This window comes from Bos indicus x Bos taurus, chromosome 10 (assembly GCF_003369695.1).
Source record: "Bos indicus x Bos taurus breed Angus x Brahman F1 hybrid chromosome 10, Bos_hybrid_MaternalHap_v2.0, whole genome shotgun sequence".
In the NCBI taxonomy this organism is placed as follows: domain Eukaryota; kingdom Metazoa; phylum Chordata; class Mammalia; order Artiodactyla; family Bovidae; genus Bos; species Bos indicus x Bos taurus.
The window spans coordinates 13168714-13194113 of NC_040085.1; the positions used below are offsets into that span (position 1 = coordinate 13168714).

At 44.6% G+C, this 25400-nt stretch overlaps 1 protein-coding gene across 2 annotated transcripts in view; it reads right to left on the reverse strand.

Moving 5' to 3' along the window:
• ADPGK (ADP dependent glucokinase) overlaps positions 1-19610 on the reverse strand; it is a 32648-nt gene extending 13038 nt beyond the window's left edge. For both annotated transcript variants that reach the window (XM_027553158.1, XM_027553157.1), the window contains exons 1-3: positions 19297-19610; positions 10839-11064; positions 7307-7369 (exon numbers count right to left, since the gene is read on the reverse strand). In XM_027553158.1, the coding sequence (XP_027408959.1) occupies positions 7307-7369; positions 10839-11064; positions 19297-19529 (522 nt within the window). In that variant the 5' untranslated portion in view covers positions 19530-19610. The remainder of the gene's footprint in view (positions 1-7306; positions 7370-10838; positions 11065-19296) is intronic.
• Between the last annotated feature and the right edge of the window lie 5790 nt (positions 19611-25400).

A 25400-nucleotide genomic window follows, 5' to 3' on the forward strand; every position in this document is an offset into this window, starting at 1 on the left:
GTTTTCAGAACATTTGGGCACTGGGCAACAAGGACAGTGATACCTATGAAACAGAAAAAAACTGAGTGAGCCCTACAAATCCCTCTGCAAATGAGCCCAAAGGAATGTTCAGATGTATAGATGGTCAATACCAAAATCAGACTGATTTTATTCTTTACAGTTGAAGATGGAGAAGCCCTATACAGTCAGTAAAAACAAGACCTGGAGCTGACTGTGACTCAGATCATCAGCTCCTTATTGCAAAATTCAGACTTAAATTGTAGAAAGTAGGCAAAACCACTAGACCATTCGGGTATGACCTAAATCAAATCCCGTATGATTATACAGTGGAGGTGACAAATAGAGTCAAGGGATTAGATCTGGTAGATAAGAGTGCCTGAAGAACTATGGACGGAGGTTTATAACACTGTACAGGAGGTGGAAACCAAAACCATCCCACAGAAAAAAAAATGCAAGAAGCCAAAAGGGTTGTATGAGGAGGCCTTACAAATAGCTGAGGAAAGAAAAGTGAAAGGAAAAGGAGAAACGGAAAGACACACCCATCTGAATGCAGAGTTCCAGAGAAGAGCAAGGAGAGTTAAGAAAGCCTTCTTAACTGAACAATGCAAAGAAATTGAGGAAAACAACAGAATGAGAAAGACTAGTGATCTCTTCAAGAAAATTGGAGATACCAAGGGAATATTTCATGCAAAGATGGGTACAATAAAGGATAGAAATGGCAAGGACCTAACAGAAGAAGCAGCTATTAATAAGAGGTGGCAAGAATACACAGAAGAACTACACAAAAAAGATCTTAACAACCTGGATAACCACGATGGTGTGGTCATTCACTGAGAGCCAGACATCCTGGAGTGTGAAGTCAAGTGGGCCTTAGGAAGCATCACTACGAACAAAGCTAGTGGAGGTGACAACATTTCAGATTAGCTATTTCAAATCCTAAAATGATGCTGTTCAAGTGCTGCACTCAATATGCCAGCAGATTTGCAAAACTCAGCAGTGGCCACAGGACCAGAAAAGGTCAGTTTTCATTCCAACCCCAAAGAAATGCAATGCCAAAGAATGTTCAAACTACCATACAATTGTGCTCATTTCACATGCTAGCAAAGTAATGCTCAAAATCCTTCAAGCTAGGCTTCAACAGTGGATGGACCAAGAAATTCCAAATGTACAAGCCAGATTTAGAACAGGCACAGGAAACAGAGATCAAACTGTCAGTGTCCGCTGGATCATAGATAAAGCAAAAGAATTTCAGATAAACATCTGGCTCATTGACTACTCTAAAGCCTTTGACTGTGTGGATCACAATAATCTTAAAGAGATGGGAATACCAGACCACCTTATCTGCCTTCTGAGAAACCTGTATTCAGGTCAAGAAGCAACAGTTAGAACCAGACATGGAACAACGGACTGGCTCAAAATTGGGAAAGGAGGACATGAAGGCTGTATATTGTCACTGTGCTTATTTAACATCTATGCAGAGTACATCATGAGAAATGCTGGGCTGGATGAATCACAAGCAGGAACCAAGAGGCTGGGAGAAGTATCAATAACCTCAGATATGCAGATGACACCACCCCTATGGCAGAAAGCAGAGAGGAACTAAAGAGCCTCTTGATGAAGGTGAAAGATGAGAGTGAAAAAGTTGGCTTAAAACTCAACATTCAAAAAACTATGACCATGACATCCGGTCCTATCACTTCATTGCAAATAGATGGGGCAAAAGTAGAAACAGTGTCAGATTTTATATTCTTGGGCTCCAAAATCAATGTGGATGGTGACTGCAGCCATGAAGTTAAAAGACGCTTGCTCCTTGGAAGAAAAGCTATGACCAACCTAGACAGCATATTAAAAAGCAGAGACATCACTTTGCTGACAAAGGTCCGTACAGTCAAAGCTATGGTTTTTCTAGTAGTCATGTACAGATGTGAGAGTTGGACCATAAAGAAAAAGCAGAGTGCTGAAGAATTGATGCTTTTGAACTGTTGTGCTGGAGAATACTCTTGAGAGTCCCCTTGGACACCAAGGAAATCAAACCAGTTAATTCTAAAGGAAATCAATCCTGAATATTCATTGGAAGCACTGATGCTGAAGCTCCAATACTTTGGCTACCTGATGCTGGGAAAGATTGAGGGCAGGAGAAGAAGGGGACGACTGAGGATGAGATGATTGGGTGGCATCACCGACTCAATGCGCGTGAGTCTGAGCAAACTCCAGGAGATAGTGAAGGACAGGGAAGCCTGGGTGCTGCAGTCCATGGAGTCATAAAGAATCAGACAGGACTTACTGACTGAACAACAATGAGATATACAGAATCTGAAAGAATTCATCACCAGCAGACCTGTACTACAAGAAAGGAAATCCTTCAGGCAGATGGAAAATACCAGATGGAAATACTAATCTAAACACACAAATAAAGAATGCCAGGAATGGTACGCTGTGTAAGCACGTAAGATCTTTTTATTATTTAACTGTCTTTAAAGAGAATTAACTATTTGAAGAAAAGTATTAACAGCATAGTGTGAGACGAATAGTCTGTCTTGAAGTAACATATATGCCGACAACAGTATAGAGACTGGAGGGGAAAAATGAAGGCACACTACTGTAAAGTTCTTAAACTCTATCTGGTGGTTTAATAATATCACTTCAAAGCAGACTGTGATAACCTAAAAATGTACATCAGTAATCCTAAATCAACCAGGAAGAAAACAAGAAGCAAGCTGTGAGACTTAAATTTAACCTGATACAACAACGACACTAAATGAAAATGGTCTAAATGCCCCAATTAAAAGGCAGGAAGGCCTTCCCTGATGGTCCAGTGGTTAGGACTCTGCCTGCCAATGCAGAGGACGTGGGTTTGATCCCTGGTGGGAGATCCCCCATGCTGAGGGACCACTAAGCCTGTGCACCACAACTAATGAGCCCGCGCCCCTGGAGCCCTTGCTCTGCAACAAGAGAAGCCTGGGCACCACAGGAGAGCAGTCCCTCCCCGCAGCAACTAGAGAAGGCCCGAGCACAGCCACAAAGGCCTAGTGCAGCCAGAAAAAAAGATAAGGAATGTCAGAGTGCGCTACAAATCCAGCCTCAACTGTACGCTGCCTTACAAGAAACACATTCTAAATATACAGATACAAACAGGTTAAAAGCAGATGAACGGGAAAAGATACATCACGATGACACTAATCGAAACTGGAAAGGCTATTTTAATCAAAATTGATTACAGAGCAAAGAATATTATGAAATTATTTTCTTTATCCCTGGTAATGATAAAAAAAAAAAAAGTCAGTCCATAAAGGGATGAAACAATTCTACAGTTATGCATCTAAAAAGAGGCTGAAAAACACATGAACCAAAAAGTCACAGAACTTCAAGGGAAACAGACAAGTCCATAATTATTGTGGGAGATGCCAATCTCTCTCTCTCAATAGTAGATAAATCAAGTAGACTGAAAATCAGAAGACTACAGGAGACTTGAAATCAATCGACTCGGCCTAACTGACACTGATGGAACACTCTACCCAAGGGCTCACCAAGGCACACTATCCGCACGGTCATAAGTCTCCATAAATTTAACAGGAGTCAGAAAAGCGTGTTCTCTGATCACAACGGCATTAAAATAGAAATCAATAATACAAAGATATGTGAAACCCTCTCAATATTTAGAAACTAAACACCACTTCTAAGTATTCCACAAGATAGGCTATTAAATACCTCATCTCAAGAAATCAAAGGGAAATCAGAAAGCATCTGGATTGAATGAAAATAAAAACAAAGAATCAAAATCTGGGGGATAGAGCTAAAACAGCACTTAAGGGGACGTTTACAGCACTAAACACCCTGCATCAGAAAACAAAGGAAGTTCTCAAATCAGTGACCTTAGCCACGACTTTAAGAAACTAAAAAATGAAAGTTCAATTAAAAACAAATAGAAACCAATGAAATAGAAAAGAAAAAAAAGAAAAAAAATCAATGAAACTGAAAGCTCTTTATTTATTGGAAAGATCAATAAAATTGATAAACCAATAGCCAATCTTATCAAGGAAAAGGAAAAAGAAAAAGATATAAATTACCAGTTTCAGGAAAGACAGAACATCACTACACATTCCACAGACTTAAAGGAGTAAAAGAACATTATGATTAACTTCAAGTCAATAAATTCAACAATTTAGATGAAATGGACACATTTCCTGAAAGACAAAACTACCAAAGCACACTCAAGAAGCAGATAATCTGAATTTCCTTTTATCAAATCATTAAACACCTTCCCACATCAAAAACTTCAGGCCTCTACATGGGAAAAGAATTCAAAAAAATAGTAAATATATGTGTAACTGATATACTTTGTCGTACACCTGAAACTAACACCACACTGCAAATAAACTATACTCCAATAAAATTTTTTAACCCCCCCTCCCCAAAAAACAACAAAGTGAAATGGCAAAATAAAACACTAAAAACCAACCAAACAGCAGAAAAACTTTATGCCTGGAGGGCTTCACTGGTGAGTTCTACACAAACACTTTAAAAAAAAAATCAAAATACTCCCCAATTCATTCTATTAGGTCAGTATTACCCATATTAAAATCAGACAGACATATGAGAAAAGAAAAATACAGATCAATATCCCCCAGGGAAATTGATGTAAAAATTTTAAACAAAATGTAAGTAAACTGAATCCAATAATATATAAAAAGGGTAATACATCAGAAGCAAGTGAGGTTTATTCTGGGATACATGGTTCGTTTGACATTTGAAAAATCAGGGTAATTACCATTTACCAAAGTAAAAAGCAAAAACCACACAATCATCCAACAGATGCAGAAGCAGCATCTGACAAGATCCAACATCTCCTTCTTGGCTAAATTCCAAAATATGTTTCGTTAAGACACTGTTCTCTTCTGCTATCTGGCTTCTATTTCACCATTCCATAACATCTGCCTTTATTATATCCACCAGGGTCTATTTCTGAGACACAACATAGTTTGCTTGGAAACAACATGGACTCTGGAGCTAGACGGCTTGGGTTCAAATTCCAGCTCCACTCCTTACTAGGTATGTGACCTTGAACAGTTTTAACTTCTTCACGCCTCATTTTTCCTATCTACAAAATGCGGATAATAATAGACTTCCCTCAAGGGCTTTTTGAGGATCAAATAGGTTAATATAAAGTAAAGCACTTACGACAGTGCCTGGGAAACAGTAAGAACTATGAAAATGTTAATGATTATTATTACCTATGGAAAATGCTGCTGCTGCTGCTGCTGCTAAGTCACTTCAGTCGTGTCTGACTGTGCAACCCGGTAGTCTGCACACCACCAGGCTCCTCTGTCCCTGAGATTCTCCAGGCAAGAATACTGGAGTGGGTTGCCATTTCCTTCTCCACTGCATGCATGCATGCTAAGTCGCTTCAGTCATGTCTGACTCTGTGTAACCCGATGGACAGCAGCCCACCAGGCTCCTCTGTCCACGGAATTCTCTAGGCAAGAATACTGGAGTGGGTTGCCATTTCCTTCTCCCTAATCTGTGGTTGTTTTTAGATGATCACTTGGTTATGTTGAGAGGCATTTCAACAAGTTAAATTGAATCTGAGACAGCAGTATAGGGTGGTGAGGTCAAGGCAGAGCCTGGTGTTTGAATCCTGGCTTTATTAATTTATCACCCAGCATCAGCTGGGTGACCCTGGGCACATTACTTAACCTCTCTGGACCTCCTTTCTTTAAAAGGATGGTAATACCTAAACCCATCAGATTATTGTGAAGATCATAACAATCTGATGAAGGAGTAACAGATACCCTTTTCTTCCCCTCAATCTTTTATTAAGGTCAGGCTCTTTTTTTTTTTTTCCTTCCCCTTTTTCATACCAGAATACTTTCCAATTGGACTGGTCTCAGGCCCAGATTCCCTAGTGACCAAGAGCAAATACTGGTCTCAGAGGAGGAAATACTCAAAGGAACATCTAACCTAGAACTTCCAGGGACAGAATTAAATTACTTCTCAGGGTCAAGAGGGTGTTCTTTTCAGGGCCCAAATGCCCAGGATTCTGATGCAAAGGGCCTGGGTTCTTTCCATTGAGCTTATGATTGATCTTCTCTTTCATCCATTAGCTGGCAATACTTCTAAAGACCAGCTCTGGAATTTCTAATATTCTTTGTTTGGGAGTTTATTACTATCTATAAAGATAATGACTCTTAAAAAAATTTCCCACTGTAATCTTTTATTAAAATTTTAATCCTTATAAAAATGTGAATGTCCACACTTTAATATGCTCTCTATATCTAAGCACATCCATCCCTTGGTGTACACTGTGGGTCCATATGAATTTTGTCCCCTCACACTGTTGATCATTTGTCTGTGTTTCTGGGTCCGTCTCTGCACTTTTGATTCTGCACCCCTAAGAACTGTTGATGGTTCCCTCTCTCCATCGTCAGCAGTCACATCTATTCTGCACTTCTCAAGTTCATTTACTCCAGAACCGTCTCCGTTAAACTCACCTTCTTTGTCCCTACATATGGCCTATCACCAAGTGATTCCCCTAGGCTTTAGACAGACATGCTTCTCTTCTTCTGGCTACTCGAGCCGGAGTCAGCAAGGAGGCTAGTGCTGTGGTCTTCTGTAAAATGATTGCTTTTATAAGACAACAGCAATAACCTCCTTGTTGGCTTTCCCTCTTGGACCTATTCCACTTCCAGCAAAAGAACTTCTTACTCAGAAGCTATTTTGAAAATAGCAGTAATTTTAATTCTACTTAAACCAAATGGTTTAAGACTTGAAGACACGACCCTAACAACCCCCATCCAGTGGCCTTTGTTTTTAACACTCCGGATCCAGCCTCAAGAATCAGCCAACTAAGTCTTCTCTCATCACTGCACAGTCCCCAGCCTCAGGCACTGACTCCAGAGCCCACACGCTCTTAATGACTACATGGTAAGGTACTCGAGGACATGGACTCTGGGGTCTGAGGTTACAACTGTTCTATTTGTTTAATACAATTGTTCTAGCTGTAAACTTCTCTATGCCTCAAGCTTCACATAGAAAGCATGACAATAACAGTACCAACAACAGTACCTATGACCTTATAGGTTATTAAAGGAATTAAATGAGGTAATCTACGTCACACACTGGAGACAACATTAGACATGCAGTAAACACTCAGGAATCATTAGCTACCGCTCCTCTCCTTCGATGACTCTATTCCTAACAAGAATCCCAAGCAAATTGAATTAAGGAATGGGCAGGTACTCAGTATTGCCTCTAAAATTACTGAAATACTAGTGAAGGACATAGGTTTTAATCTGGGAATCTGACTTACCTTTAAATCTGAGTTGGCTGCAAACTTCTGTCCAATTAAAGCTGCATTTCCTCCTACATAGTGCTGTAAGACAGTTCAAGGTTATTAGGCAGTTTTTTAACATAACTATGCTACTCAAGCTTAATAATGTTTTGATTTATTTAATTATACTCCATTTCCCCCCCAAAAAAATTTGAGGTGACTTTACAACAAGTACACACAGATGGGGTTAATAAAAACATTAACTCCACAGATGAGGAGACAATGAGTTATAAGGAAAGGTGAAAAAAAAACCAAATTGCTACCTTTGGAAAACAGTATAATTGCCTTAACTGGAGATCAACCTTGGCTTTGAGCTTCCAGGCAGCCAGAACAGATAAATGAAACAAAAGGAAATACAAGTATGGACAGACTTTATCTTCTGCACTGTGATCCTTCTAAAATGAGTGTATGACTATGTCAGTCTCCTCCTGAAAATCATTCGATACTACAATGATCTAAAACTCTCAATTTTTTTTCCTGATATATATTTGATATACAAGTTACAATGGTACAATGTAGTGATCCACATCTTTTCAAAGTTATATCCCATTTATAGTTATTATATTTTCTATATTCCCCATATTGTACAATATATCCCCGTAGCTTATTTTATACCTGACAGTTTGTACCTCTTAATCCCCTACCCCTGTATTGCCCCTTCCCCCTTTTCCTCTCCTCACTGATAACCACTAGTTTGTTCTCTTTATCTGTGAATCTGTTTCTTTTTTGCTATATTCACTAGTTTGTTGTATTTTTTAGACTCCCCATATCTAAGTGATAACATATAGTATTTGTCTTTCTCGGACTTTATTTCACTAAGCACAATCCCCTCCAAGTCCATTCATGTTGCTACAATGGCAAAATCTCATTCTTTTTCAGGGCTGAGTAATATTCTATTACATGCATGCACGTGCACACACACATCTTTATCTGTTGATGGACACTTAAGGCTGCTTCCTTATCCTGGCAACTATCAATAATGCTGCTGTGAACACTGGGATACATGTATCTTCTTGAATCAGTTTTAAAATCCAACTCTTAAGTGAAGTACATGGGTCTTTATCTGTCCCCTGCTTTCCTTTCCGCTTCTACCTGTCTATAGCTCTCCAAGCCTTCCTCTCTGTGTCTATGCCTTTAAGCACATGCTGCTGCTTTGACTAGGATGCCTCCCCTTTCTCATTCACTGGTCAAGGATCACTTTTCAAATATCAGCTGTAACGTCACCTCTTCTGTACTGCTTTCTGTTGCCCTTTTCCTATGGTCACCTCCATCTCCACAATCCTCCTTCTAGAGAGGATTACGGATCCTTTGCTTCTTGCCACCTCTAGACTCAGAACAGACCTCCACTACAGCCCTTGTCCTCGTGAGCTAGTGTCATTTGGGGACATGTCTAGCTCCTTCAGGGCAAGGACTGTCTTCTTACAGTAAGTGCTCAGTAACTGCTGCTAGATTTTGAGAAAGGAAGAAACACACACTGATGCATCAGGAAAGGTAATGGGTTCTAAAAGATGACACACCCCATCTCTCAGCTGAGGACTGAAGGAGAAGAGCAGAGAATTCTAGTATTCCTTTGTTCTAAGGATGGATTCACATGCTCTGGAAACCTGACAAACAGGAAATAAAGCTCTGATGCTCTATTATGTAAGCTGAGAAAATGCATCAACAGCCCTGTCTGGGAGGACTGAATGCTATCAGCTTACCTCTCTAGTCCCTAGCCCCATGAAGAGGCACAGACTAAACAACTCAATTCTAGATGCTCAACAACACTTTTAGTCCAAGTTTTGTGCTGACGTATCACTGGGCTCAGACGGGACAGTGATGGCTTTCTATAGATAAATTTGAAACGCTGTGATACACAGGCTGAAATCTGGCCTTTTAACATGTTTAAAGGCCATTTAACTCTGATGGTTAGAAGAATTTACTAGAAATTCCAGGGAAACATTAAGATTCCATGTAATGGATTTTAGAGTTTTCATTTAATAGTTATTATTAACTGCTGTTTATCAGTCCATCTGCCTTATAGTTTAAGGGAGTTTGACAAAGTACCAAATGAAGTGTTACACTAGTGGAAGATAAATAACACATTTTAGGTTTTACAATGTTAAGAAATAATTTTGATGATGTAAAAGATAGATAAAATTTCTGTAGAAAAAATGTCTGCATTACGAAACAAAAGGCCAAAGAGACTAAACAGAAAGCAAATTGGTATTTTAGATACTACAATCTTAAAGACTTTTAAGCAGGAGATTTGCCATCTTGTTAGAACTTTCAAGACTATTTCATAAAAGATAGAATCTTGGGAGTTCCCTGGTAGTCCAGTGATTAGGATTCCACTGGGGAACTGAGATCCCACAAGCCATGCTGCATGTACAGAAAGCAAAAAAAAAAAAAAAAAAAAAATCAGAATCTCACTACCAAATTCAGCTATCAAAATGACTAAGTGAGGTTTTAACAGCTTGCTGTCTCCTTGAGAAACTCAGCTGGGAAATACCTGTGCCCACTGCTAATGTTCAAATGGGTGGCTTCCAAAGAATAAAAAAAACTTGAAGAGCTCCCCAAGTGAGAAGTACATCCAGACCGGGGTGATGGGTAAGAGAAGATTTTAGGTAAAAACTGGGGATGAGATGCTCATGAGATGCAGTGGGCATAAAAGAGATGCTTAAACAACAAAATCCTGCCCTTAAGAGGTGTGTGAGCCTTGAGGAAGTGTCTGGACCATGCAGGCTCCAGAGCCTTGTTTGTGATCACCCGGTGGGTGTGGAGACTCCTAAGTTCTATCTCTGACAGTCTTCACCCTGTAGACGAATGGGTCTCAGAACAAGGTGTTCAGAATAGCATCAACATAACCAGGAAACTTGCTGTAAGGGTAAATTCTTGGGACCACCCCACGAGTACTAATCAGAACTCTGGAAGGGGGGCCCAGGAGTCTGTTTCAATACCTTCCACATGACTCTGATGCACATTCAGGTCAGAGAGCCACCAAACTAGACCAGAGGTTCTCAATCAGGGTGATTTTGCATCCCTTCTCTCCCTGACCTGGAAACATCTGACGTGCTGGGAGACATTTTTGACTGTCACAGTATGGGAAAGGAGGGGTGACGCTGCCACTATTTCTCTGTGGGTTTGGCCTTTTTTGGTTTAGGAAGAACTGAGCCATATTAATATTACTGCAAGGTATCAGCCAAGCAGTACCCAGACAACTCTGGAGTAGACATTTTCCTACTTTAAACCTGAGTAACATGAAAAAAGAGCAATTTCATGGATAACTCAGGGCTAAAATTTTAGTAAGTATGCCTCATTAACGTTGGCTGAAGTGAAATGACTAGCAACAGCGGAGTTAAAGGAAGGTCAGGTACACATTTTTCCAAAAAGAGAAAAACACTACAGAATTGTATTGCCAACAATCACCCTCTATGGGTGAACTGGAGAAGAGTTGCTTGGTTGCTTCTAGAAACCATACAAACAAAGTATCTTTTCCCACCCTATCTGAATTTACCACTGGTAGACAGACCTGGGCTTCTGGGAACTCTGATGCAACCTGGGCAATGTCATGGAAAGTTTCCTTATCACTGAAGAAGCGTTCAGCAGCTGCTCCTTTCCCCATGAAGTGAACGAAGGCTTCTTCTAGATCATTCCTCGAATGCAGCTCGCTGTGATCTTTCCCATTCCCAGGACTCAAGCCAAGGGCCTGCAAGAGCTTCACCCCTGACAGCACTACGTCTACACAGGCATTGACGCTGGAAGGAAGGAAGGAAGAGATGGTGTGAGACAAACAGAAGCACTGGGGCAACAGCTTTGCATTTAACAACAGGGAAATGTTTCAGAGGCCTGTGTTCAAACAGGGAAACAGAGGTAGTGGATCTGAAACCCTACCTGGAAAGCAAATAGTATATGGTGGAAGGAGGATTACTTTATCTGGATATGTATGTCTATCCCGGCAATAGCTTGATAAACTTTTACCCTCATTACAAAGAGAGAAGACAGGTGTTCAGCATTTCAGAACGAAGCATCGTAACACAAATACACCATTTCTGAGAAAATGATGGCAAAGCCCGACTGGATTCACCCTGGCTGTGTGACCTGGGCAAGTCACTTCAATTTGTCTTCAGTTTCCTCCTCTCTAAAATCATGTAATATGAGTATTTAACTCATAGGGCTGTTGTGAAGATTAAATAAGATAATACATGTTTAAGAACACTGCTTGCTACAGAGTAAGCAAAGTAAAAGTTTTGGTCGAAAGCCACCTTCCCTCAAAAGACAGCTGAGGATGGTGGTAAAATACACTGACTACTTCCGGGTGAAACTGAGAGCTGAGTGATGGCTTAAAGACTTAAGCGCACCTGCAGCCTTGTAACAACTCAACACTTGGCAGGTGTTCATCATGAACTTTAAAGACTAGTAAGAAGTCAGTGTGGTGTCACCTGGTTAATGCTTACAGATTTATAAAATACACATAAGGTTGTCTGGCCCCACCTCTCCCATGCACACATGCCGAAGTTGTGGCTTACATTTTCACTGTTTTGTGTGTGTGTTTTCCAAAAGCCATTTCTTAAAAAAGAAGTTCCAAATACTTTGGGCAGGTAGGTGAGGTCCCCGGGCACCTTTATTCCTGCCTCTGCCATCCCTGCCAGTGGGGTTGGATGACCAAATGAAACAGCCTTGGGCGACAAGGGTGGCTGCCCTTCCACGTTAGTTCCAAGTATTTATGAAGCCAGAAGTTGTGTGCTTCCCTGGTAGCTCAGATGGTAAAGAGTCTGGGTTGGGAAGATACCCTGGAGAAGGAAAAGGCACCCCACTCCAGTATTCTTGCCTGGAAAATCCCACGGACGGAGGAGCCTGACAGGCTACAGTCCATGGAGTTACAAAGAGTCGGACACAACGGAGTGACTTCATTTTCACTTTTCATGAAATCAGAAGGTAAATTCATCAATCAAGAAGGCCCAATGGATTGGATTCTGGTGTGTAATATACAACTACAATGTCTCCCTTGTAGTCTCCTTTAAAAATCTCTTGATCACCAAATCGTTAATGGTGGCCAGCTCTAAAGATGAGGAAAGAGACTGCAGTAAGGGAGAGGAATTTTATTTTTCATCAGATGTATTTTTAATGTTGATAAGCATACATTACTTTTAGAACTGAACAAATAATTCTTAAAAGGTCCTCATGTGGGGTAGATATTATTTACATCACTCAAGGGAGGTTTACAAGGGCTGGAAGAGACACAGCCCTCTTCACAACACAAAACTGACTACATTCTCATTAAGATTCTATTATTAACTCTTCTCCTATGAATCCCACATTTTTGAAAAGGTTTTTGCCTACCACACAGCATTTAAATACTCAAATGGTCTTACTCTTTTGAAGTCAAACATACATAATTACTCTGGTCAACTGGGAAAGCATAGCCTAAGAGTGAGTCCACCTTTCATACAAAGCACATAACACACACTGACACGCACGTGGCAGGTTCTTACTCACGTAAGACATTCCTTTCACAGCTTACAGGATACGAACCAACGCACCTTGTAAACTGGTCTCAGTGCCACCTCACATGAGTGTCCTTTCTTTCTACTGGACACCACACTGGATGTCTGAAGGGAGAAGCTTAAAAGGGATACAGGTATCCCTGGCTCTCGGACTCCAGGGGCTCCCAATGTTCAGACAGTAGACGTCTGGATAGTGTGGGACATTATTTCCATGAAGTAGTCCTACCTCAAATAAATGTATCTAAATGGATCTGGGTCCTGAGTCTGCATAGCAAAGGTTCAGATACCAAGGGATGTACCCATATTTAGAAATAACAACTTCAAAATAGACATCAATAAACACATCACTTCCATATCTAGTTCTGCTGAGAACTTAAGTAGTTTGATTTCTTAAAGATGAGAATGGAGGAAGTTTCAGTTACAAAAAACAAAACCAAAAAGAACACTATTTAGCACATTTTGCAGCACAAGACGAAACCCAACTGAACTAATTTTGAGTTTAAACAATATAACTACCATAGGAACATTTTCCAACCCCCACCTAATCATCCCATGAATACTAAAGAGGAAAATCATAGGAAAAAATTTACTTGGTAGCTATTAAAATAAAATAATTGTACCCTACTATGTGCCAGATACCAAACAAAGTACTTTTACCTCTGCTTTCTAGTTATATTTTATAATGCTTCAAACAGAACAGGAATCTTTCTCTGCACTTACATCAATTCAACAGCATACTAAAATGTAAACAAGCACGCTACTTATAGGGAAAAGAAGTGTGTGTGTGTGTGTGTGTGTGTGTGTGTGAGGGGGTGGTTTGCTGCTGCTGCTAAGTTGCTTCAGTCGTGTCTGACTCTATGCGACCCCATAGACGGCAGCCCACCCAGGCTCCCCCGTCCCTGGGATTCTCCAGGCAAGAACACTGGAGTGGGTTGCCATTTCCTTCTCCAATGCGTGAAAGTGAAGTTGCTTAATCGTGTCCGACTCTTAGTGACCCCATGGACTGCAGCCTACCAGGCTCCTCCGTCCATGGGAGGGGGGTGGTCAGGGTGGAGCAAAAAAAAACAGAAGACAAAATTATGTTCATTTGACACTTATGTAGAATTTCACAAAAATGTATCAAAGATTACAATGTGAGTTTTGAGAAAACACAGACACAGATAAAAGAACTGGAAGGTAAAATGAGGTAACAGACGCTGAATGCCTACACAAGTGGCTGTACTAGCAGAGGGCGCTGGGAGCCAGGGCTGCCAGGCATATTATCAGAGATTTCGGGTTGGGGTGGGAAAGAGGAATACTTTCTTCTAGTCTGTAAATTCCTTAAAGACAAGGACGGTGGTTCTTATCACCTCCCTTCTGTTTTATCACCTGTAAAACGTTTCCTAAGGTTCTTTTCAGCTTTCACACTATGCCTGAGCTAGTATGAAAGCTAATCATAATCGCTCTAAGATACACAACCACAGAGAAGAGAAACCCAAGAGGGCAGGATCAGCAGTCCTTGGGCCACACCCTGGATGATGCTCTGGACAGAGAAGAAGGCAGGCATTTTCAGACAGACCACACCGATCTGCAAAACATTCTAAGATAGGGAAGCAGTCATCACTGCTTTCAGCTGAGAAAAGTAAGGCTGGGGGTTAACTAACATTTCAAGGTCATGACTGGAGAAGCCCACACTCAAACCCAGATTTATCTGATATTGAAAGCCATAGGAGCAAAGACGTAGAAGAAGGGATTAACCTTGTGTCTGGACATAACAGGAATGGTGATCCAGTTAGGAGAGTCTGAACACGGTCCAAGAAGAGCAAGGCAGGTTTCAAAGGTCGGAGTGAAGCCAGGTGAGAGAGAGTGAGTGCTAGAACCAGGGTTCACCAGGCGCCCAACGAGTCTGAGGACCAGGGCCCGACTCTGAAGCAGAGGAGGCAGCATACGTTTTAGAAAAACGTGGTGTGGGCTTGCCATTGACCATCTCCTTGAAACCACTCCTTTATTTCTCTGGTCCTTTCCCATTAGGCCCTTACATGGCAGTGCCCACCCCTCCCCCACCCCTGCCATTTGCCTTCCCTTTTTGTTCTCTTCCTGGGTGATGCTGTCTAGCCTCTGGCCTCAACCTAGGTGCAGGAGTCTCCAAATTGCGACCATGCTCCTCAACTACAGCCTCTAGCTGTCAGCAGCTGAGGGCTCAGCTTCCTCTATAATCCTACAGGAATGTACATTTCTTCCCTCTGAAACCAAACTGGTTACCTTTTTGCCACAAACTTGTTCCTTTCTTAATCTCTCTTCATGGCAACAATGTGGCACCTAGAGCCACAAATAGGTTTAAGCTGCACCTCTGGCATTTGACAGCTGTGAGATCATGGGCAGGTCAGTATATATGCTAAGCTGTGTCTGACTCTTGTGCAACCCCTGGACTGTAGCCCATCAGGCTCCTCTGTCCATAGGATTTCCCAGGCAAGTATACTGGAGTGAGCTGCCATTTCCTTCCCCAGGGACTGAACCCACATCTCCTGCATTGCAGGCAGGTTCTTTACCACTAAGCCACCAGGAAAGCTTGACAATATCTGTATCTGTCTACATGAAGTTATAACATCCCCAATACTAAGAACTTGTCATTTGCAACTGCCTCTATTTACTCTACCACATCTAGCCTCTTGTCAAATCTCACCTGTTTAGCACCAATGCCAAACAAGAAAAAGCTCTATGGCTTCATAGCTAGTGTCAGGGTCTCAAGACTTTCCTCTTTATTAGTCTGTTACCCACAAAAATAATGTGAAGCAGTCAAATAGGTCAGAACCACTGCTCAAATTTTCCATTCCTCCAGTTAAGTCTGTGAAAAGAACTTAGCATCATTGTGTGTGTGCACGCCCATTCATGCTCAGTCATGTCCAGCTCTTTGCGACTCCATGGACCGTACCTGCTTATTAACTTTCATGGTTTTCCCATCACCCACACTGACACACAGGGCTCCCTTCAGATTCATCTCAACATCTATCATAAAGTCCTTGCCCTAAACACAGGACCAACCTTGCCAAACAAGCCAAATACCTTTTCACATTTGGTTCTCTCTTCCCAGGTGGGCTGATTCCCCAGCGTTCTTGTGGATAAATTCTTTTTTTCTCCAGGGCCTGATCCATGCACGTCACCGTAGCAGAATATATTTTCCGAGGTGGCCACAGGATGCCCCGTCCCACGTGTTCATTTTACAATGAGACGCTGACGCCCCTCCCTCCCAGGTGTGTTCTCTGTCCCCTCTCCTCAAAACCATTTGGACCTGAGCCTATGGGAGAGGTGACACTGTGTGCTTTTAAGGTCAGGTCATAAAAGGCATTAATGCTACTGCCTGGTCCTCTTGGGGAATTCCTTCCCCTAATCCAGTCATCCTGCGGTGAGAAAGCTGAACAATTACAAAGAGAAACCGCCTGCATGTGTTCAGGTAAAACCACGACTGAGGTTACAGCTGATGACAACAATCAACACCTTGAGATGATCCCAGGCCCAGCCATCATCTGCCTGAAACTGCACGGAACCCCAAACGAGAATCGCCTAGCCGAGCCCAACTGAACCTCAGAATCATGGAATAAAATGACCATTGGTTTAAGCTAAGTTGTGGGGTAATGTGTGATGTAGCAATAGTAAATGGATTGTCAGCTTCTAGATGGAGATTCTCTTGAAACCTCATCCTGGGAAGAATTACTAGTTATTCTCTGGGACACAAGAAAGCACTTTTTTAAATTGTTATGGACAGCATTGTGTCCCTCTCTCCCACCCCCCCCCCCACCCCCCCGTTCATATTGAAGCCCTGACCACAAATGTGACCATATGTGGAGACAGGGACTATTTAAGGAAGTAACTGAGGTTAAATGAGGCCATTATGCAGGATTCCCAGGTGGTGCAGTGGTTTTAAAAAAAAAAAAAAAAAAACTGCCTGCGAGCGCTGGAGACAAAGGAGCTGAGGGTTCGATCCCTGGGTTGGGAAGATGCCTTGGAGCAGGAAATGGCGTCAGTCTTCTTGCCTGGACAGAGGAGACTGGTGAGCTACAGCCCCTGGGGTCACAGAGAGTCAGACGTGCCTGAGTACACATATATGCAGCCATTATCCAATAGGACTACCGTCAGTTTAAGAGGAGGAAGACACACCACAAGTGCTCAAGAATGGAGTAACGGCCGCACGAGTACACAGCGAGAAGTCTGAAAGAGAGGACTTCTTGGATTATCAGCCTGGAGAACTTCGAGAAAATAAATTTTTGCTGTTTAAGCCCCTTGTCTGTGGTCCTCTGTTATGGCAGCCTGAGTGAACTAATACAATAATGAATATATTTGTTTCCAAAAAATGAGGCTGGGACCTTGCTTCATTCATCCCTGGATTCTTAGAACTTAGCATGGACCTGCCGCATACCATGTAGTTAATGAATATTTATTGAAAGTGTGTGCTCAGGAATGTCTGACTCTTTGCAACCCCAGGGACTGTAGCCCACCAGGTTCCTCTGTCCATGGGATTTGCCAAGCAAGAATAGCTCCAGGGGATCTACCCAACCCAGGGATCGAACCCATGTCTCTTGCATCTCCTACATTGATAGGCAGATTCTTTACCACGGCACCACCTGGAAAGCCCATGAATTGACTGAAGACTCACAAAAGCAGGGAGGACAATTAAGCTGATAAGGATACAGGTGAAAGTGCCTGAACTTGAAAGAAGAGTTAAAAGAAGATACACCTGAAGAAACAATAAAAATGTTAACATATATATATACACACATATATATATACACACATATATATACTACCTAACCGGAGAAGGCAATGGCACCCCACTCCAGTACTCTTGGCCTGGAAAATCCCATGGACAGAGGAGCCTGATAGGCTGCACCATGGGGTCGCTAAGAGTCGGGCACAACTGAGCGACTTCACTTTCACGTTTCACTTTCATGCACTGGAGAAGGAAATGGCAACCCACTCCAGTGTTCTTGCCTGGAGAATCCCAAGGACAGAGGAGCCTAGTGGGGTGCTGTCTATGGGGTTGCACAGAGTTGGACACGACTGAAGCGACTTAGCAGCAGCATACTACCTAACATTAGCTGTCTGCTCTTTAAAGCAGATACTATGCTAAATAACAAAGATAATTTAATCTTCATGATAACTCTGCTTGGCTCAGAGGTTAAAGCATCTGCCTGGAATGCGGGAGACCCGGGTTTGATCCCTGGGTTGGGAAGATCCCCTAAAGAAAGAAATGGCACCCCACTCCAGTACTCTTGCCTGGAGAATCCCAGGGAGGAAGGAGCCTGGTAGGCTACAGTCCATGGGATCGCAGAGTCGGACACGACTGAGCGACTTCACTTTCACTTTCAATTTGTGGTCCCAATACTCACAGAACTAGTAGCGTACTTGGTAGAAGATCTGCTTCTGTGGCAAGATATTCACGTCGAACTTAGACAAGAACTAAAATTTGTAGAGGGAATAATTTACTTACACGCGAGAGGAGAATATAAAGAAAGGAGGCACTGTGATTCGAGAGAATCCTAAAATTGCAATGTCATTGAAATCTGGGGAAGAAGAGTTTCAAGAAGGCATGCTTAACGTGTGGAAGGCTGCAGAGAGCTGACAGTGAAGGCTAAAAGTGGAAGCTGATTATGAAAACCCACAAGGCTTAGATAAGCTTTGAGAGTGAAGTTTCAGTAGAATGGTGGTCTCCAGACTATGGCATTAAGGAAGCGGAAACAAGGCATAAAGAAAGAAATTCAGCAGCTAAAGACAGCGACTACACCTTCAAGTAGTTCAGAAGCAAGAGGGTGCCACTAAAATGGAAAGACCAAGCATTTTTGACTGCAAAGGAGTAGCCGCCAGAAGAGCAGAGATTGGAATGAAAGCGACTTGAACTTTACGGAGTCAGGCTGAGCGGGATTTCCAAGAGGCTATTAGGCTGGTTCTACGGGCGATGGCACTCCACTCCAGTACTCTTGCCTGGAAAATCCCATGGGCGGAGGAGCCTGGTAGGCTGCAGTCCATGGGGTCGCGAAGAGTTGGACATGACTGAGCGACTTCACTTTCACTTTTCACTTTCGTGCATTGGAGAAGGAAATGGCAACCCACTCCAGTGTTCTTGCCTGGAGAATCCTAGGGACGGGGGAGCCTGGTGGGCTGCCGTCTATGGGGTCGCAGAGAGTCGGACACGACTGAAGCGACTTAGCAGCAGCAGCAGCAGGGGCTGGTCCTACCGAGACGAGGAGGGTGCAGGGGCCAGCCGAGAGGAAAAAGCAGTCTGGTTGAGTCCCGGCAGCAGTGACGAACGGGGCTCGTCCCAGACGTGCGACGCTTCTCGCCAGGCAGGTAGCGTGGACACCAGCACCAAGGGCCCTCCGGGGGACCTCTAGGAATCTGTTTCCACGCCGTCTGACCTCCGGCAAGGCGGCCCTCAGAGGCCCAGAGAGCCCGCACCTCCTGCAGACACTTGCCTGCTTGCCCAGAGAGGCAAGCCCCGCAGACACTCACCCCACGGCCACGCGGCGCCAACGCCGGGCCGGCCGCACGATGAGCGCGTCCCAGGCGGCTGCCAACCGGCCCTCAGGGGAGCCGACTCCTGGGGGCGCGGGCGCGGGCCCCAGCTGCAGCGAACTCCACAGCGAGCGCAGGGCCGACCCCGGCAGCTGCGGCTCCAGCAGGAAGACGCAGCCCACCGCGAGCGCCAGGAAGCCAGCGTACGCGGAGCCGCGCCACAGCGCCATGGAGACAGAGGCGTGGAAGCGGCGGCGAAAACCTCCTTGCCCGGCCCGCGCCCCTTCCGGGCTCAGCACGCGCCGACGTAGACTCGCGCGCCACGTCACGCCGGCGCGTCGTGGTCCCTCGGATGGGCGGGGCGCCGCGGGGAGGTGGACTTAACAGAGGGGCGGAGACTCCTCTTCCTTGGTCCGAATTTTAGCTCTTGGGGGCGCGCGCGGTTTTGAGGCACTGAGGGAGGTTGGACAAAGGCCATAATGCTTGTCCAGGCGCTGTACCTTTTCCCAGAACTCCATTCGTACCCAAAAATAGAGAGGCAAGGATCCGTTTGTTTTCCCAGTAGGATGAACCAGACCGATTTTGAAGAAGCGGGTAAACCTCGTGTCAGTCTTTGAGCCGGTCGGTGTTCCCATTTGAGCTGAACCCGCAGTTCCTCGGAGGGGCACAAATCACACTCCCCCTGTTTTAATCTGTCCCTCTGCCAGTCTGTCCATCCTCCATTGTTAACTAAGGTCACCCTCTTTCAGACCCGGGGCTTGGCCCTCCCCGAAGGAATACGATGGCAGCGGCGCTGCTTGTGAGCCCTTGGGGACACGAGTGGCAGGGGGATTCTGTCCCTTTGGAGGGTGACCGAGACCTGCAGCTGCTTGGGGGCGTTTGCCGAGACTGAGGGGAGTCCTTGTCCTCGCTGGATGATCAGCTTCGAACCTTAAAATAACCCTTTGGGGGCGCTGTTCCCTTTAACAACCTCAGAACATGTACACATGCACACAATCTTGTGTACAACACAAGGGGTTTTGGACATGCGTTAAGAAACCCTGGTTTCTTCTTCTCCTTTAGTAACATGACTTACACCCAGCAGACCCTGTCTTCACTATGACTCTTCTGTGTGTGAGCCTCGGTTGAGAGTCAGTGAAGCTAGGCTTACTGCCAGCTCATTCTCAGCAGTCGTCTTGCCAGGCCTGGTCTTGTTCCTGGATGGTTTCCATTTTTCCAGTTCTGCTGGCTCCTGACCTTGGCTCTGCGTCCGATTTTCCACTCTGCTCCTGACCTTTGGACTTGGCAGTGGTTCTTTATTTCTCTAGCTTTGATCTTGGGCATTTGGCTTCATTTCCCCCAGCATATCCTTATCCTGGTCATCTACCCTCCCTGTCTCACCCCACCCAGCCCACCTGACCATAACATCCCTTTCAAAGGAGATGTTCACACAGGAAGAGATCTGGGCTATTACAGAAAGGAAAGGAGCCAGTGAGATCTGTGTGAAGCTGTCTTCACTAGAGTTACCTGCCCCTTCTCTCACCCCAGGGAGACATGTCAGTTAGTTCCCAGAGAAACTGCTCCCCGACATGACCCCCAGTGAGCAGGTTTTCCTACCACCCTATAAGTGACTGAACCAGCACGTAATTCAAAAGCAGTGAATTCACTGGCCAGAGCTCTCCACTGAGAATTTGAGCCAAGAGTCAAGAGTCTGTAGCTAGTTGGTTTGGGTTGTGGATCTCCAAGGTCATGTAACGTTGAAGGTGAGATAGGGCCAGTTAAACAAATTCCCAAGGTGGAGTTTTAGGGGGGGAGCTGAGGAAGCTGAACTGTGGGAAGACCATGGAGCAAACAAGCTTAGAGGAAGAGGAAAAGTGATGTAAAGAGAAAGCCACCTGGGGCCTTCCCTTCTGGCTCCCAGAAGACTTGCTAAGCTGCCAGCACTTTGTACTAAATTCTTTTGCTTTTTCCTAATGGCACCCCACTCCAGTACTCTTGCCTGGAAAATCCCAAGGACGGAGGAGCCTGGTGGGCTGCAGTCCATGGGGTCGCTAAGAGTCGGACACGACTGAACGACTTCACTTTCACTTTTTACTTTCATGCATTGGAGAAGGAAATGGCAACCCACTCCAGTGTTATTGCCTGGAGAATCTCAGGGATGGGGGAGCCTGGTGGGCTGCCATCTATGGGGTAGCGCAGAGTCGGACACGACTGAAGCGACTTAGCAGCAGCAGCAGCAGGCTTGCCAGAACTTTTCCCCCCTCTAGTTTTATTGAGATATAATTGGCATATAACATTGTACAAGTTTAAGGTGTATTACATATACATTTTGTGCAATGATTACCATAATAAGTTTAGTGAACATTTATCACCTGCATAACAATTTTCTTTTTTTTTTCTTGCAGGACTTTTAAGATCTACTATATTAGCAACTTTCAAATATATCATACTAGAATTTGAGCTTTACTCACAGAGGCAAAACTGAGGGTAGAATCTGGGACCCTTTACTGCGGTCCTTTTACCTGGACAAATGTCTCCTCTCCTCCTCCTGGAGAAACAGAATACAAAGAAACTATGCTGCTGCTGCTGCTAAGTCGCTTTAGTCGTGTCCGACTCTGTTCGACCCCATAGATGGCAGCCCTCCAGGCTCCCCCGTCCCTGGGATTCTCCAGGCAAGAACACTGGAGTGGGTTGCCATTTCCTTCTCCAATGCATGAAAGTGAAAAGTGAAAGTGAAGTCGCTCAGTCGTGTCCAACCCTCAGCGACCCCATGGACTGAAGCCTACCAGGCTCCTCCATCCATGGGATTTTCCAGGCAAGAGTACTGGAGTGAGGTGCCATTGCCTTCTCCGAAGAAACTAAGAGGGACTAAAAATAACTGAATATTTTTATATTCAGTTATTTTCAGGGGAGTCAGGCAAATTATGAACTATAAGATACAAAACGGCCAAAACACAACTGCCATTTCTTTTTTTAAATTTAGTTAATTTTTTAAAATATATTTTTTATTGAAAGTGAAAGTGTTAGTTGCTCAGTGGTGTCTGACTCTGTGACTCCATGAATTGTAGCCTACCGGGCTCCTCTGTCCATGGCATTTCCCAGGCAAGAATACTGGAGTGTGTAGCCATTCCCTTCTCCAGGGAATCTTCCCTCCCCAGGGATTGAATCTGGGTCTCCTGTATTGCAGGCAGATTCTTTACCAGCTGAACCACCAAGGAAGCACAGCTCCCCCCGCCACCCCCCGCTTTTTTTTAATTGAAGTATAGTTGAATTACAGTGTTGTATTAATTACCCATACACAGAAAGGGACTCAGTTATACATAATATGTACATCCTTTTTCATATTCTTTTCCATTATGGCTTACCTCAGGATATTGAATATAGTTCCCTGTGATATACAGCAGGACCTTGTTGTTTATCCATCCTATATACACCAATTTGCATCCAACCAGTTCCCAATCCAACCCTCTCCCATTCTCCTGCCCTTTGCAGCTGCCACTTCTGAGGTGCCGGGAGCCAAACCAGAGTACTGCATGTGATCCCTGCAAACAGCACCACGAAGAGGGTGGGCAAACCACCTGAGCCAACCTTCCAACCAGACCCACCAATCCACCCTTACCCTCCCCCTCTTAAGGGACCAGCTCACCCGTCCTCCCTTAGAGAGCCAGCAAAGGCACCTGTTAATTGTCTTCACTGCCTTGTGCTACATCATGAGTTCCAGTAAAGCCTTGCCTGAATTTCTTGTCTGGCCTCTCAATAATTTCTGTTGATTAAAGAGTTCAAGAACCCAGGCTGGTAACAAACAACAGCAGCTTGAACAAAACGGAAGTTGATTTCTCCTGTAAAAGTCCAAACGGGACTTCTTTGGTGGTTCAGTGGTTAAGACTCTGAGCTTCACAGTGCAGGCAGCTTGGATTGGATCCCTGATTGGAGAACTAAGACCCCACATTCCACGAGGTGAGGCAAAACAAAAAGTCCAGACAGGGTGCTAGTACTCCGTGGGCAACAGCAGCAAGCTAGAGATGCTCTGTGGCTCCTATTGGTTGGTGGTTCAGTGTCAGTTTGCATTGTGGATGGTAATAAGGTTGGACACGGTGCTCGCCTAATTCTAACTGAGAATTAGAGGCAGGAGCTGCAGGAATTGAAGAATATGAGTGAGCATTGCCCGTCATGGTGGAGGCTGTTGCGGCTTCTGGTCTCATAACAGTCACAGGGGCCTTGATTCCTTCTACTCGCTAGGGACTCAGGGGCAGGCATTCAGTGTTCTTGGCACTACAGTTCCTCTTGAAAGATTTCATTAGTGAGCAATAGTCATTTCAGATTTTGATCATTGATCTGTTTAATGACTCTGGAATGCTTTACAAGCCAATTGTTTTTCTTGAAGTTAGATTTCTGGGGGCAGTTATACAAAACAGCCCTAAGTGGATAGGCGGGGCTGCCCAGTTCTGAACAAATAGAAAAGGACTGTACAAACCTCAAGGCACCCTTCCCCCAACCCAAATTGCTTCCAGACATGGCCTTTGTTATTGGTTATCTCTCTGAGGACCTTGAAATGAGAGCAAAAAGCAACTTTATTTCAGAAAATTCAGAGGCAGACGGAGGCTACAGGTGTCCCACCCAAGACCCTGACCTGGAAGGCCAAAGAGCAGATCCCATATTTATATAAGGAGTTAGCAGAATCCTGTCAGTCCCAAATTAGCTTAAGGCAAGGTCTTCCTTGATGGCTCAGAGGTTAAAGACTCTGCCTACAATGTGGGAGACCTGGTTTGATCCCTGGGTTGGGAAGATCCCCTGGAGAAGGGAATGACAACCCACTCCAGTGTTCTTGCCTAGAGAATCCCATGGACAGAGGAGCCTGGAGGACTGCTGTCCATGAGGTCACAGAGTCTGAGCACTGAGCAACTAGCAACTAACACATGCACAGTCCTTGCTGCTGCTACTGCTAAGTCGCTTCAGTCGTGTCCAACTCTGTGCAACCCCATAGACGGCAGCCCATCAGGCTCCCCCGTCCCTGGGATTCTCCAGGCAAGAACACTGGAGTGGGTTGCCATTTTCTTCTCCAATGCGTGAAAGTGAAAAGTGAAAGTGAAGTCGCTCAGTCCTATCCGACTCTTAGCGACCCCATGGACTGTAGCATGGGATTTTCCAGGCAAGAGTACTGGAGTGGGTTGCCATTGCACAGTCCTTAGCCTTGACATAAACACCAGTCAACACACAACCTATGTTACCTGAAGGGTTTTAAGAAGCAAGTTTGTTCCCACATTTGGAATAGAAACTAAAGTAGGACCAAACAGGCCTCATGAAAGCTGGGATAACCCACTTTTCGCATAGTTTCAAGCCTCTAGGGTTTGATCCAAGGTGCTCGCTGAAGTCCATACTGTGTCAAGGCCTTTGCTGATGCCGGGGACATCACCCAACACAGGTCACACCGGAAGGCCAGCATCAGAGCACAGCTTTGACGGTTGTAGAAAACTCCCAGGAGACAAAAAAGAAGGAATAAAGGATCCTGGGATCCGAAAAGAGCAGGCTTTGTGTCTGGAGCCAGAGCTCTCAGGCCATCAGACATCCTCCTCCCTAAGCTGAATCAGGAGGAAACCAGCAAAACAGAGGCTGGGCTTCTGCCTGGGGCGAGGCGGCGCCCTTGGAGGCACAGGAGCTGGGTGACAAGAATGGTGGCAGCAAAGCAGTGAAGAGAGGTGTGCTGGTTCCTTGCCAGTGACCAAACCTTGCTGCATGGGTTGGGAACTTCTTAGTGTGTAACACTATTGTAACGATGCAGTGGTCCTACGTTTACACTTCAGGATGAATTGCTCGGAGAGAGTGCTGAGCAGGGGAAAGTGGGAGGTGCAGTGTTTCTGTCTGGCAGGGACCCAAGAGCTTCACAGGGCAAACTAGTCAGCAGGCAGGGGAAGCACGGGCTGGTCCCATGGTGCTGTCTGGGCACCTCAGGCTTCCTGGAATACCACCATCACACTGCCTGGGGACTTCCCTGGTGGTCTAGGGGTTAAGAATCTGCTTTCCAATGCAGAGGACTCAGGTTTGATCCCTGGTCCGGGAACTAAGATTCCGCATGCCATGGGGCAAATAGGCCCCTGTGCTGCAGTTACTGAGCCCATGTGCCA